This window comes from Lepidochelys olivacea (genome assembly GCF_965140295.1).
Source record: "Lepidochelys olivacea isolate rLepOli2 genome assembly, chromosome: 16".
Taxonomy (NCBI): domain Eukaryota; kingdom Metazoa; phylum Chordata; order Testudines; family Cheloniidae; genus Lepidochelys; species Lepidochelys olivacea.
The window spans coordinates 15,373,752-15,388,871 of record NC_140426.1 but is presented as its reverse complement, the minus strand read 5'-3'; the positions used below and the strand labels follow the sequence as shown (position 1 = coordinate 15,388,871).

Here is a 15,120-nt window from a genome sequence, read left to right as displayed (position 1 = left end):
TGCCCAGGCAGCGGAACGTTCTGCCTGGGGATTCTGTTTCCCGGGAAAGGCAGTCTAGGGCTCCGGCTGGCGGAAGTGACGGCTGGATTTGTTGACAGCGGAGGCTGCGGGGGGGGGGGGCGGCAGCGGACCCTGAGGCGGACACACAGACCCCCGCCCCCGGGGACCGGAACCGGAACGAACCTGGATCCCCCTCTACCCAGAGAGCCGGGCAGGGGCCTCGGGCCAGGTGGGTGCCAGGGAGATCGGAGATAAGAGCATGCGGGGCTGACTCGTGGTACCGGCGCCCGGGGGGGACCCGATCCCGGATCCGCTCACTGCGGGGACCCAATCCCCCGGCTGCCGCGGGTCAGAGACCCAGGATCCACCCACTGTGCGGGGTGAGGGACGGGACCTGTCACACCCACTACTGCCCCGGGGAGGATACTTGACCATCCACCCACCGGGGAGGGAGCATTGTATCCTCTGGATCCACCCTCGGGAGACGTGATTCCCCACTCTGGGTGACCCCCTAAGAGAGGGGTAACCGTCCCCCCGTTACCAGGGATACCCAGCCGGACCCGTGCCCACTGGAAAGGAGCGAGCAAAGACCCTCCTCCTTTCCCGGGGTTGACACATGACCGAGGAGGATCCATGAGCTGCACCTAAGCTATAGAGCCAATTTCCGTGGGACCTTTGCACGTCTTGAATGGCATTAAAGCAGCCCCAAAATGTCTTTGGGCACTTGTGCAAATGTATCATGACTCATTCATGACAATGTTGGAATACAATGTCCTGCAGGAGAGATCCTGTAAAAGGGTAACAGCTCTCATGAAACTGTTTAATGGGGTGACCTTTAAAACAGATTGGAAACAGGCACAGCAGCTCTTCCGGAGAGGCAGATGTAGGTAGTATTGCAGAAGGGAGTTTCACCCTGTCTGTCCCTTCCTTCAAGGGACAGAAAAACCTGATTTTGACAGGGACCATTCTGCAGGCTGGTGAAACAGCTCAAAATATCTTTGGAGGCCATTGCGATCTGGTGATGCACAGTGTTAATGCGAATCATAACAGGCTTTTCTGGAGATGTTTTACTGGGTGGGTGACCGTTGCGAACAGCACCAACAATCTTGTACTGTAACTTTAAAAGGAGTATCTGCGCCATAGTCATATACAAATGGCAACCTGTTCCCTGTTTATAATCTATCTGATTTATAATGTTTGGTGTGGTCTGAGCAAAGGATGAGCACCAAAGAATTCCTAAATTCTCAGCACACTATGAATATTTTAACTGCTCTGTGCCTCATTTCCCCTACCTGTAAAATAGGGATGATATCTCCTGCATCAGTTGGGATGATCAGTTAGTATTTGTTAAGTGCTTTGGAACTGTGAAGTGCTGTGTAAATGCAATATAAATGAGCCATGCAGTTTTCCTTCAGAATGTAACCTATGCTGAGCTCTGGATTTACATTCAATCTGTTATTTTAAATAATCCCTTGTGATCTGTTCATGCTAATATTCGTTATGCCCTCTTTGTGGGCAAACTCATGATGCTGAAAGCCTTGCCAATCATCTTTGTAGCAGCAAATATGAAGGTTATGCACCTTGGCACTGAGCCACAATGAATCGGGCCTAGCCTCAAGTACCACGCTGAAGAGAGCCTGTAATAGAAGAGGGGATTGATCTGAAGTCCAAGATACAAATTCTAACACAGGCATTCCTAAGTGTGAGAACAGCAGCACCAGGCCTCACATGTGGGTGAAGCTGGGAATGTCTTAAAAATGCAGATGTATCTCATAGAGGAGCAGCACCCACAGAAGCGGCTGTTTGGATCTGGGAGGCTAGGGGTGGAGGAATGCTGTGTCTCATAGTTTCCCTCATTTTGATGAATGCTAAGAGGGTGGTGTACTACTCCCCAGATGCCTTGGATGGGGCTGATGGCTCTAGCCACCATGGGGCACACACTGGTTAACAAGCTTGTTTTAAATAACTCTGTCCCCTTGGATCAACCCTCTTCCAAGATGGAAGGGGATCTGCCAGGGTGGGAAATCAGTACTTGACTTGTGCAGTTGGGTTATAGTGGTCTCTTGGTCACTGAGTGCCTCACTGTTTGGATCCTCTGCACACCTTCCTCACACACATCCCTGACCCTTCACACATACCAGGCAGTTCATTGCCCACTTTGGAAACCATGGGTGACAATCTGGTAGCCAGGTAGACAACCAGCCAGCCAGCTAAGTGGTCTAGAAGAGCCCACACCTTATGATAATGGCTAGGCAGTATCTCTAGTTCGCTTACAAATATGGCGCCTATACCTAGTAAAAGCATGCAACATTGTGTTCCCATCAGAGATCCCCTTATTTCCCTGCTCCCTGTCCCCTTGTGCTCCTAGTTAGGAACTTCAGGGCAGGATCTTCTATTTTTGTGTTTGTACAGTGTCCAGCACAATGGGGCCCAAATCTCAACTGAAGCTTCTGGGCACTACTCTAATACACATAATGGTGAGTGCTCTTCTGTAGTGATGCTTTACTGTGACAGTTTAATCCCTATCCCCTAGATTAGAGTGGGGTGCCTTTTGCATATGGTAATAGTGGTGGTTCTTGGAAGCTAAGGGATTAAAGCACAGATCATTTCTGCGCCCCAGTTCTATGAAATATCAGAGTCAGCTGATTACATTGCAGTAGCATCCAACGGTGCTAATCAGGATTGGGACCCTATTGCACTAGACAATATACAAACGTATAGAAAGACACAGTCTGTGTCCTCTGTGAACTGGACTGAGACCCACCAACTCATTTCACATCCCTTTAGCTCCTTATACTGCACCCATCACCGGGGTATTGGAGCCATCAAGCAGCCACTGGGAGGTAATGACATTCAGTTGCTACCAACATGGCCCAGAATAGAATTGTGTGACCTGCAAAACCATCACTAGAAGTGAAAGGCTGCATCTGCCATTACCATCGTCTGAATTAACCAGATCCTATAAAAGATTTTTGTTGATTGCTGGGTTTAATTTTCTTTCTGTAAAGCCCATTTGTAACTGTTCTCGTTCTGAAACCTCTCTGTACCTTGGGCACAAGGTAGCAGAGACCCCAACCTGCTTCTCCACCGGATAGTTTATTAAATGGGTTTTATGTCAGAATGCAGTAGGTTAAGATGAGAGTTTTGCGTTTGAAATTTGGGGAGGGGATTCTGCCCATTGCCTGGATATTTTATTTCCAGGGATGTTCATGGAAAGGAGAAGACACAAACCACTTCATATCCTCTGATGCTGAGAATCAGGTACATGCAGATCCAGAATACAGGAGCCAAATTCAGCCATAGTTTCTGCTCTTGCTGAAGTCAGTGGAGTTGCACCCACTTACACCAGGCCCAGATTTGATTCAAAGAGGCTACTGTGGAAACTAGGGCTAGACTAGGTGGACAGCTGTTCCGAAACAAAGAGCAGTTCTGCTGATCTCTGCCTTTTTTCTTGAGTCGTTATTTTCCGTGTTGGGTTAATTACTTGTTTGGCTCTTGTTCCTGGCACTGAAGCGCATTCTCTAAAGGAGAATTAATGAGACACAGAAAGAAGAACGGAGTTTTGATTTGAAACTCCTGCTGCTACCTAGGTTGCACAGAAATCTGTCCTGAAGCAAAGGGAGGGATCAGAAGGCTGGAGCCTGGGCTGATAGGAAAGCTAAGCCACAGCTGTGCTCCTGTCTCCCATGGGGACCATTCAGTTCCTGAATCTGAGTGGTTACCTTATCCCTGAAGTCATGGTCAAAGCAGCAGACTACCTGACTGGAGCTTCTGAGGGGACAGGGCTGGATCCTGATTGATCTACCTGCCTGATCTGACTGGTGCCTTCCTGTGGGGCAGTGGCTACAGTGGAGAATCCTGTGTTAACCAATTGGAGTTAAAACAACGAGGAGTCCTTGTGGCACCTTAGAGACTAACAAATTTATTTGGACATAAGCTTTCGTGTGATATAACAAAGTGGGTATAGCCCATGAAAGCTTATGCCAAATAAATTTGTTAGTCTCTGAGGTGCTACAAGGACTCCTCGTTGTTTTTACTAATACAGACTAACATGGCTACTCCTTTCTAACCTGTCACAGTGCAACTGGAGTTAGTTATAACATGGTGATGATGAAGAAAATAGCCTGGGAACGCTTTAAGGAATGACTCCCCATGAGAGGAGGGACAGGGAGAGAGACTGAGTCAATATGTTTGCTGTTTTGTCCTTCTGCACTGAGTGTGCTGCTCTCTGGAATCCCATGATGAAAAGCAAAGATTGGATGTTACAGACATTTTGCAACACCTTCCAGAGCAACAGCTGCTCAGCAGAGGTGGGACTGGAGAGAAGGAGCATGGCCATCAGACTCCTCAGTGGTGCTGTGATCACTACTTGCACAGTACTTTGGGGGTGGAATCAGCTAACTCTGCACTTCAGCTGTCAGTAATTTTTTGGGGGGATGTAGGTGATAGCCTTGGATTTGAAGCATAGGCCTGGGAGTCAGGAGATATGGGTTCTATTCCCAGCTGTGCCATAGATTCAGTGCATAACTTCAGGCGAATTTGCTTCAACTCTCTGTGACTTGGTTTTCCCATCTATCTATAGAAATGGGAGAATAGTTCTATTTCCCAGGGTGCTGGTGGTTAATTCATGATTATAAAGTGCTTTGAGAACCTTTGATGAAAGCTGCTATAGAAGAGCGGTCTCAGGCGCCTAACTCTGTCTCTGCCACAACCCAGGTAAGTTATTGGTGCTCGTGGTCATCTCGGGTTTTCATTGCTTTGCTTTTCCCATGTGGGGAGTGAGTTATAGTTAAAGGAAGATGGGGGTACAATATCCCACATCAGTGATGGCATGCAGCATGTAACCTCAGTGTTTATTGTGCACACACAAGAAAGCAGTGCAAGGACCTCTATAAAAACCCAAATGAGACACTAAACATGATGCAAATGCTGTGCTGTATGGAAAAGAAGACAGCAGAGGATTCAAGAGAGAGCAGATTTCTATCACTTTGTGGGTGATATCCTGGTCTGGCTCAAGCTGGAAGCAGCAGCAGGGAGAGAAAGATGTTTTAACTGCTGCTCAGTGACCCCTTGCTGGCTGGTCCATGAGGCACCATTAACAGGGTACCACAGAGGAGCCTTCTCCTTTCCTCCCAGATGCAGGGTGCTGCTGTGGGTCAAGAGTGTGGTCTGGAGTTGTGCCTTATTAGGAAGCAACTAGCCAGGTAGTTGGAGAGGGTGGCTTGGGACACAATCCTCAGGGGTGTACAGATGGGCCTGAACCAACATAGGCAATCTGAAACTGTTAAAACAGGGTGCAGATGAAATGTCTGCCCTTGAAGGGGAAGATGCCACAAATGCCTTTTTAATTGTTGCCTTTAAGTTCAACACTTGTCAAGAAACTTCTTTCTGATGTTTAGATGGCAATAGCTAACAAAACGTCTGTATTGTACCACCTTATCTAACAACCACCCATCTCAAGCACTTTCTGTCTGAATGTATACACAAGGTCTCTAGTGCCTGTTTTTGCTTCTATACAATGTATAAAGAAGGCTTGAAAGTGTTTATTTAAAAAAAAAAGTTTTGGTTTTGTGTGTGCCTCTGATTTTACACTAGAAATTCAGATGTCTAGCATGTCTGTCATGGTTATCCCAAGAGTCAAGAGAGTGAAAGCTGAGTAGTGGAGAAGGGAAGGGATTTTTAGTACAGCTGCTTAAAACACTTAACTCCAATAGTTAATGAAAATTTCAGCAAAAATATGTTTTATGTTAAAGATTTGCCCTCATTCGTGCTCTCTCTCACATGCTTCCTTCAGGTAATATGTGATAAACATTTCTGAGACTCCCAAGAAGTTCTCCTGCAACAGCAAGGAGACCAGACTTTGCATTTCTGATATTTCTTAGATGAAAAACAAACAGGAAAAACCCTCAAACATTTCTGACTGTCTTTATGCATTGTAAAGTAAAACAAAGCCCCCAGCCCAATTCTTTTTACAGGTCAGCTTTAAAGCCCCAGCTCCTCTGAGAACCTGATCCGGCAAATGCTTACACATGGGACTACTCACAAGTAATATTATTCATGCGTATATGTGACTACAGGATCAGACCCTTCATTGTATTAAAAATAATGTCACTGCCCTGTTCTTGTAACTGTATCTCTGTGCCTGCATGGAGCCCTATTGACTTTGCAGGGGTTCAGTCACACAGAGCCCAGTTGGCTTCATTAGGGCTTTATGCAGAGGTAGGAGTCTGCCCATAAGGGAAGAATTGCAGGAATGTGGCTTTTGTTACTGACAAGACCTCAGAGAAATAAAATGGAGGGAAGTTATACAGATTGATCTTTCTTTCCTATGTACACTTTGCATTTCACTCAGCTTGGAAAATAAAAGTAGACCAATCAGTTTGGTCCCTACTCAGTTTCATATCCTGCTTCTGAGGTGCTGGTATAATGCTGTGGGTTTGGAGCTTTCAGCACTGCAGGGGAAGGTTCAAATTAAGTACAAAGCAAAGCAGTTTAACTGAAATGAAAATAAATAGAATCCTAGATGTTAGAGATGGGGCAAGCTGCTAAGTCCCATCAAGTCTGCATGCTGGATTGTGCCCTGGAGTATATTTTCTAGTGATCTGCTCAGTCTAGTATTATGTGACTCAAGCAATGTGGCTTCCCCCACTTCCCTCTAAGAGGCTCATCTTCAGACAGATGCAGCTCACTGCTTGGAAGCTTTTTTCTAATATTTAACCTAATTAATGAACATGGGTCCCATTAACTAACTAACCTTTATAGCATCATGGAAGCCTGGGGAGGAGTATTCCCATTTTACTGGAGGAGAAACTGAGGCATAGAGAGGTTAAGGGCATTATTTGCAAATGGCCAAACATCTGCAATTCTCTTTGCCATCAACAGGTGACTGGTCCATGAACCTAGCCATCAGTGTCCCCCTAAGCACTGGCAGATTTTCAGGGTACTTTCCAATGTACTTTTCTTTTATCTGATTGTCTGTCTTTTGTCTGCCTGCAGATGTCCTAATGTCCCTGTAAATCCAGCTGGGAATCTCCTGAGGTTGGGGGGCAGGGATCCCTTGAATTGAAAAGCTTCCTTCTGCCACAGTTCCCTGCTCCCCCTGCCCACCACCACTGTTCCCTGAAGATGGCATCTGACAGCCCAGAGTCGCTGATGACATTATGCACAGACTATTGCCTCCGCAACCTGGAGGGGACCCTCTGCTACCTACTGGACAATGAGACTCTCCGGCTTCACCCCGATGTCTTCCTGCCGAGTGAGATCTGTGACAAGCTCGTCAATGAGTACGTGATTGGCTTGTGTGGGTGCTGCTGTCCATCGGGGATGGAAGCTGGAGGAAGAAGCCAGGACTCGAGGGGAGAGATGCATACACTTTACACTTATTTCTGCTTGATTCTTACATTAGAAATGTAGCTTTTGCTTAGCTTGTTTTTCCTGGAAAGCTCTGTGATTGACTGGAGAACAAATAGGGGTGTGCCCTTACAGGCACCATGTCTGGGAAAGCTGATGGGGGAAAGAGATCTATGTTTATACAGCACCCACCACAATGGGGTCCTGGTCTGTCCCATTTTCTGGTCCTCCAGGGAGAGCTCCAACAAACTCAGAAAGATTTCATAGCTTAGAAAAAGTAATGGGGGGAAAGGGGAAACATTGTTTTTTAAATGGAAAAATTCAAACCCCAGGGTGGAAAATAAAGAAAAATACTTATTTTCTTGGATCTCTTTCAGTTCCAAGAATCTTGGGTGTTACTTGTAACAACAGTAGGAAAGAAAATGTTGAGATGCAAGTGTGATTGTTATATTAGTGAGGTATTAGACCTGGGACTTGATTCTCCATTGGCTTTAAGCACCACTATGCTGCATTACAGTATAGAGGGCCTTTAAAGTCAGCAGATTCCAACACCATCCCAGCCTTGTCCAGGGAATGCCCGTGGTGTCAGGGGGCATTCCCTGGACAGGCCACCCATGGGCTATCCCACGAGATCAGAGGGAGAGTCTCTCACACACACATGTTTTCTTGTGGCTATAGCTGTGATGAAAATCCTACTAGGTGTGCCCATATCAACACCACTGATGAGCTAACCCTGTTACCTCTCATGTAGGTATGTGGAGCTGGTGAATGCAGACAGCATCTTTGAACCCCATGAGAGCTTCTTCACCCTGTTCTCAGATCCTCGGAGCACCAGGCTAGCACGAATCCATTTGCGGGAGGATGTAGTGCAGGACCAGGACCTGGAAGCCATCAGAAAGCAGGTGGTATTGCATCTATGTCTTCCTAGCTGTCACTCTGCAGCAACCCACAGCAGGGACCACTCACAATGCTCAGGGAGAACCATAGATTACTTGTGCTTATTACCTGCTTTATCAGAATCCTAGCTGTGGGAGAACTTGAGGCTTCTCCATCCCCAGCCTTTCACAGCAGGAGTTGCTACAGGGAATGGAGTGGGAGCACTGGCTATGTGGGAGCTCAGAGGACTCTAGTCCTACTCCTAGTTGCTCCCAGCAGGAGCCACTATAGGGAACAGTGTGGAAATGCTGGCTGTGTGAGAGCTGAGTACTCCAGACCCAGCCTTTCCCAGCAAGAATTGCTGTAGGGACTGGTGTAGGAACACTGACAGTGAAGTAATTCTAACATTTTGGCTTCCTGCTTCCAGGACCTTGTTGAGCTGTCCCTGATTAACTGTGAGAAGCTGACAGCCAAGAGCCTGCAGACCCTACTGAGCTTCAGCCACACTCTAGTTTCTCTTAGCCTCTTTGGCTGCAGTAATCTCTTCTACGAGGAAGAGAACCCAGGAGGCTGTGAAGACGACTGCCTGGTGAACCCCACTCGCCAAGTCTTGGTCAAGGACTTTACCTTCGAGGGCTTCAGCCGCTTGCGCTTCCTGAACCTGGGCCGTATGACCGAGGGGGTGAACGTGGAGACATTGCTTCGACCTTTGGCCTCCCTCACTGCCCTGGATCTCTCTGGGATCCAGCTCAATGATGTGGCATTTCTGACCCAGTGGAAGGACAGTCTGGTTTCCGTAGTGCTTTACAACATGGACCTTTCAGAGGAGCACATCCAAGTGATCTCACAGCTCCGCAAGCTCAGGTCAGCAGATGCCTCCCTCCTCACTTGTTCTTTCTTCACTGGGAGTTGCAGGTGCTCAGAGCTGCTCAGGATTGAGCCCCTATGGTGATTTTCTGAGAGCATTTTCCCCATCCCAGATCTTAGGTTTGTGGTGGTGGAGGAACTGAGCTTTCCCTCAAAGGCACTTGATCATTCACTTCCTTTACATCCCAAAGCCCTTGCTGAAGGCCGTTGAGGTTTTTCCTGCATAAGGACAGCAAGATCAAGCACTCAGAGGGGGCTCCCTATGTTTATACCTGATCCTCAGTCAAAATTACTCCTGGTCTGTGGGCACACTTGGATGCTGGTATCACAGCAATAATTGCGTGAAATTATTATTAAGTGTGAAATTATTATTAAGTGTGAAACCAAAACTGACTCCCACAAGTTGCTTATCGAATGAGGAAGTCCAATGTTTAAGCCTGACTCACAGATAAGAGAAAAATTTAGCAATCAGTGGTTGGCTTGAATCATCTGATCACTGAGCACCACCAAAGTCCATTGAATGTGAAATAAGCAGCAGATCTTACTGCTCTGAGCGCAGAGTTAGGGAAAGAGGATGATCCAGGAAACAATGTCATCCAAAGCAAATAGGCACCCCTGGCCTACCAGTGAGAATTAGTGCTGTCACATGACTCCAGAGCTGCAAACAGCGAGCACCACAGTCACCAGCGAAACTGCACATTTGCTATCAGGAATAGAATGCAGGACTTTCTGGTCCAAAACCACAGGGCTTTACCATTCAAATTAAAGGAGCCTGTCCACCAGTCTTATCACTTATAGTCTTGTAGGCTGTGGTTACTAGGGGGCACCATGTTCATACACGTTAGACGTGTCAGAAGAGCACCAGAGGTAAAATTTTCAAAAGCATCCAAGTGACTTAGGAGCTAAGTCCCATTTTTAAAGTGATGTAAGTTCCTAAGTCCTGCTGATTTTTTGTTGACTTCAACTCTTAAGTGCCCAAGTCACTTTAAAAATGGGACTTAGGCTCCTAAGTCACATACGCCCTTTAGAAAATTCCAACCTATGTGTCTTTAATCACTAATGTGCAACCCAGTCCTTCTCTCTCTCTCACACACATTCTGGTAGGAATGTACCTGACCATCTGTCCAGTAGGGGGTACTGGAGCCACAACATGCCCCCTGTGGGTAGGCAGTTGTACTGATGAAGTGTATTACTATTATTACATGGTTTATTAACTTAATTTTATGTTGTGTTTTTCATATAACATCAAACATTTAAAACTGTAGGGCAATGGTGCTGGTGTAATAGAGATTATTAAGATCTCTGTACAGTGTCATGGATACAACAATATCCAGTCTGGAAAAGAAAGAGACAAAGGGAGGAATCAGAGAGCTTCTGTCATTCATTTTGGGAGATGAGGTAACACACCTTTCTGGGGATGAGAAGATCTTCTGGTGCAATTTGATCCCCAGGTAGAAGATATGTAGCCAGTTCCATGGTTAGAGAAATGATCAGATGCCTGTTTATGTTGAAGACTGGGAAGGTAGGTTGCTCAGCCTACAGTAGTTGCCATTCTGGTCATTTAGCTGAGTAATTCTTTATACTCCATTCTGGACAGGCCCCCACCAGGGATCTGTTAGTGTATAATCCAAGGGTACTGCGTGCACTTAGGTTATACACAAGACTCCATCCTGCTGCTAGTTCCACAGAGTCACATCCCTGTATCTTGGAAAATCAGCAGTTGTGCTTGTGAATGGTCTCTGCAGGGCTGGGTTTGACCTGGAAGGATGGGGGAAGCCCCACATGATGCTCTCCAGACTCTTAGATGCTTGCTCTCATTTTCAGGCACTTGGATATTTCCCGAGACCGCCTGTCCAGTTATTACAAATTCAAGCTGACCCGGCGGGTGCTGAGCCTGTTTGTGGATAACCTGGTAAACCTCTCCTCACTAGATATCTCAGGGCACACCATGCTGGAGAACTGCACCATCTCAAGCATTGAGGAGAAAGTGGGTCAGACAAGGTAAGGCTAGAAGGCCAGGCAGGGATGGAGGTCACTGTGGATCTGTGGGAGGGGAAATTTCATTGAAAGCTGCAGCAAGGACAAATCTCTCTGTTGGGCTTTAGAATTCTTTAGAACTATTAATAATAACAAGAAAAAGAGATTTGTCACAAATTTTTAGTGACTCTAAAGCCTCTCTCCAAGTGGGATTGATCACCATGGATGAGGGCTTCAGAATAGTCGTTAATTAGCCCTACCTGGCTTTCATTCACATCCACATAGGTTTTGCAGCTGTCCTTTTCCTTATACATTACCCACATACTGATAGCTGTAAAAATAGTTTATATATCATCCACTTCCCTCCAAAAAGACCACAAAGCCCTCCACAAACTGTACTCAAGTAACTCTTGTCCACCACTGAAATGCAGTGAGTTGTGGGGAGGAGCACAGCAGCCTTCCTGCATCAGCTTCACTACACAACAGTTTTTAGAAGGGTTAGCAAAGAATTACTTCTGCAGTTGAAATAACTGCAGGTATTTTAAGGAGCTCGAATTTACAATGCTAATATTGAGATTTGTCAATACCACCCCCAATGAGAGCCTAACTTCCTTAGGCCCCTTTGAAAATCCCAACCAGCATCTACAGGGAGCACTGTTATCTCTCGCTCCAAATCAGCCAGGAATTTTGCCCTCCCATATTCTGAGCTGTTACAGTGTGAAAGCAAAACTGCTGTGCGCAGCACTGGCTTCTTTACAGAATTTGTGGAGAACGTTGGCTGTAGATCTTCAAGGAGTACGACGGTGATGCAGCAATCACTGCTGATAGTGTTCTGAGTCAATTCTGACCCAGTGCTTCATTGTAAGGAGAGGGGTGTTGAGCTGATGGCAGTCCTTCAGAGGAGACATAAAATCAGGTTCCTGACTATTTATGATCATTAGAAATCCCATGGCCCTTTTTATAACAATCAGTTGTACCCCTGCTGTCCTAGCCGAACTTGGGTAACTATAGTCTCCCTGCCTGAATTCCTAACGTCGTTTCTGTTGGACACATTCACTTCTTGTGCAGACCAGTAGGGATCATCTGTGATGAAAGGTCCCATCGAGGAGTATGATGTGACTGCCTTTAAAGATGCGATTGTCTTTAAGAAACCCTAACCAGGATTTTGATGGGATATGACTGAATTTAGACCCAGTTACTCTGGCTTGTTGTGAAGTGTAATCAAAGCAGGCAGGGAGCTCCGTAACTATCTTTGTGCTGGAGGGAGCTGAATAAGCAGAGCTCAGACATGGACGATTTCTTCTTTTCCCAGCATTGAGCCATCAAAGAGCAGCATTGCCCCCTTCAGGGATCTGAAACGACCGCTTCAGTTCCTGGGCCTCTTTGAGACCTCTCTTTGCCGTCTGACGCATATTCCAGCCTACAAGGTAAAGGGCCAATGGAAAAATTCTCAAAAGGGGTCTGAAGTTAGAGAGTCTGCCAGCATATCAGAGCTCTCAGGCTCTGTGGAAGTGATCCATGGCCTTTTGAACTATGGGTCCCCCTGCTGGAAGAATGCTGCAGTGGTGCAAGGTCCGTGCCCCATGCAATGTTTGTGAGGGCTAAAAACAGCCGTTTAGAAAGGAGCCTGGTAAAGACCCACATGCACCCTGTCCATTCCCAACCCTGCTTGTAGCACAAAGGGCACTCGACAACGGGTGTCTGAGGCTTAAGAAGTAGCCATACATAACTCTGCAAAGAGATACCACCCTGCCCTGCAGGAACCACTTCCTGCAAGGTTGGGCTGAGAGGTAACTCAGCCTGTGTGCTGATATCTTGGGCCTCATCAGAATGAATCCTGCTAGCTGTATAGAAAAGGGCTGAGAGAGTGCATGCACCATTTGAGCTGCCACCTACAGACTCCTCTCACTGCGGATCCCCCATTCTCTTGCTGGCCTCTCTCTTGAACGACCCCCTCCCTTGCTGGTCTCTTCCTCTCTGGACATGATTTTTTTCTTTCCTTGCTGCCAGGTGAGTGGGGACAAGAATGAAGAGCAGGTGCTGAATGCTATCGAGGCATACACCGAACACCGGCCCGAAATCACATCCCGGGCCATCAATCTCCTTTTTGATATCGCCCGCATCGAGCGCTGCAACCAGCTGCTGAGAGCACTGCAGGTGAGCACACAGGCACTTACCCACAGGCAGTGCTCACCTCCCTTGAGCACAGTCAGATTTAGGGGGAGGGGGATTTTACAGCACAAAAATCAAACCTTTCCCCATGACTTAGGGCTTGATCCAAACCCCATTAAAGTCAAAGGAAAGATTACCATTTCCTTTGACTTCAATGAGCTTTGGATCAGGGTCCTAAAGAGGAAGTTCCAGTAGCATGATGGAAATAGGGTCCTTGATTTTAGAAGGTGTCTTATGATCTCATTGAACAGACTATTTCAGCTGTGCCTGTGCTCTTCGTCCCTTGAATGCTTGTATTGGTCTTTGCCTGCGTAGGGGTAACGGTTACATGGGGGCTCAGCTGGGACTAAATGGCACTAAAAGCTCCCGTTGTTTCTTTGTAGCTGGTGATCACAGCTCTCAAGTGTCACAAGTACGATAAGAATATCCAGGTGACTGGGAGCGCAGCCCTTTTCTATCTAACAAATTCAGAGTATCGGATGGAGCAGAGCGTGAAGCTGCGGCGTCAGGTGATCCAGGTGGTGCTGAATGGCATGGAGTCTTACCAGGAAGTGACAGTAAGAGCTCAGTCAACTTCACCATGTTCTCACTGTTCTCCCTCTTCCTTTTCTCCCAGTAACAGGCCATTTCCAGTACTTTGTACCTTCTGGGCGCTTTGAGCCTATTGAATGTGTACCACGGCATGCCCTAGAGAAGCCGTTGCCTATATCTGGTCATGATTTCACTTTATGGGTGCGTGGGTGCCATTTTATTTGGGACCTACATTGTACATGTGATGGCGACATAGTTCTGTAGTAATATGGGGGAAGAAAGAGGCGATAGTGGTGCATGTGTATTTGTGGCAAAGGTGACTGGCTTTGGATTGCATGTGGAGCGTGCAGGTGGTGGTGGGGTTGGGTAGCAGATGGAGAGTGTGCATGCGGTGAGAGGGTTGAGCTGTAGGCTGGTGAAGCTATGGTGTGGGGAGTGCATATGCAGCGTGGTGTTGGGTTGGAGGGTGATGCGTGTGTGTGTGGTGTTTGTGTTGAGATGGAAGACAGTGACAACGTTGTGTGGCATCTGTACATGTGCTTATGGGGTTTTGCACATACTTGTAGGATGATCCGTCTTGTCAGCCCACCCTCAGCTTGCTCTGCTTCCCCCCGCTAGGTGCAGCGGAACTGCTGCCTGACGCTGTGTAACTTCAGCATCCCAGAGGAGCTGGAATTTCAGTACCGCCGTGTCAACGAGCTGCTGCTGAACATCCTGAACCCTACTCGGCAGGATGAGTCCATCCAGCGCATTGCTGTACACCTCTGCAATGCCTTGGTCTGCCAAGTGGACAATGACCATAAGGAGGCTGTGGGCAAGATGGGGTTTGTCATGGTTGGTATGGTCCCAGGATGGCTGCTAATCCCTACCCCAGACTGGGCTAGAGTCCTGTGTGAACATACTTTCTGAGACTTCCATTGGACGTGTCCGTGGAGTAGGTCCAGTAAATAATCCAGCCCCCGAGGATCATAGAAAAGTATTGCAGTCAAGGAAAGCAAGAGTCCTAGCAGTGCTGTCCTATCATGGAATTCACCATCCTTAAGCTGAGCCCCTTGAAAATGTGCCAGCAAGGGAAGTTATTACTTTCTTGATGTGCTGTTAGAGGTAGTGTCTGTTTGAGGGCAGGGGAGGAGGCATGATCTCAACACAAGGCCAGGAGTCATGACTCCTGAGTTCTAATCTTGGCTCTGCTACAGAGTTATCGTGTGGCCTTGGGTAAGCCCCATAACCTCTCTGTGCCAGTCTCTCCATCAGTAGAAGGCAGACCGTCCCAAAGAAAAGTAATGTTGGATGGGGTGGGCTTCACACTGGGCAATATTGTTTTCCTCCTAGAAACATAAAAAAATG

General features: G+C 47.1%; 1 protein-coding gene across 2 annotated transcripts in view; it reads left to right on the top strand.

Moving 5' to 3' along the window:
- The first annotated feature begins 97 nt into the window (after positions 1–97).
- ZER1 (zyg-11 related cell cycle regulator) overlaps positions 98–15,120 on the top strand; it is a 22,259-nt gene continuing 7,236 nt past the window's right edge. The window contains exons 1-10 of one of the 2 annotated variants that reach the window (XM_084649688.1): positions 120–229; positions 4,583–4,716; positions 6,997–7,283; positions 8,102–8,252; positions 8,654–9,090; positions 10,918–11,094; positions 12,383–12,497; positions 13,081–13,227; positions 13,626–13,799; positions 14,392–14,607. In XM_084649688.1, the coding sequence (XP_084505814.1) occupies positions 7,126–7,283; positions 8,102–8,252; positions 8,654–9,090; positions 10,918–11,094; positions 12,383–12,497; positions 13,081–13,227; positions 13,626–13,799; positions 14,392–14,607 (1,575 nt within the window). In that variant the 5' untranslated portion in view covers positions 120–229; positions 4,583–4,716; positions 6,997–7,125. Of the gene's footprint in view, positions 230–4,582; positions 4,717–6,996; positions 7,284–8,101; positions 8,253–8,653; positions 9,091–10,917; positions 11,095–12,382; positions 12,498–13,080; positions 13,228–13,625; positions 13,800–14,391; positions 14,608–15,120 lie in introns of both variants that reach the window. The other variant, XM_084649687.1, reaches the window with a different exon arrangement.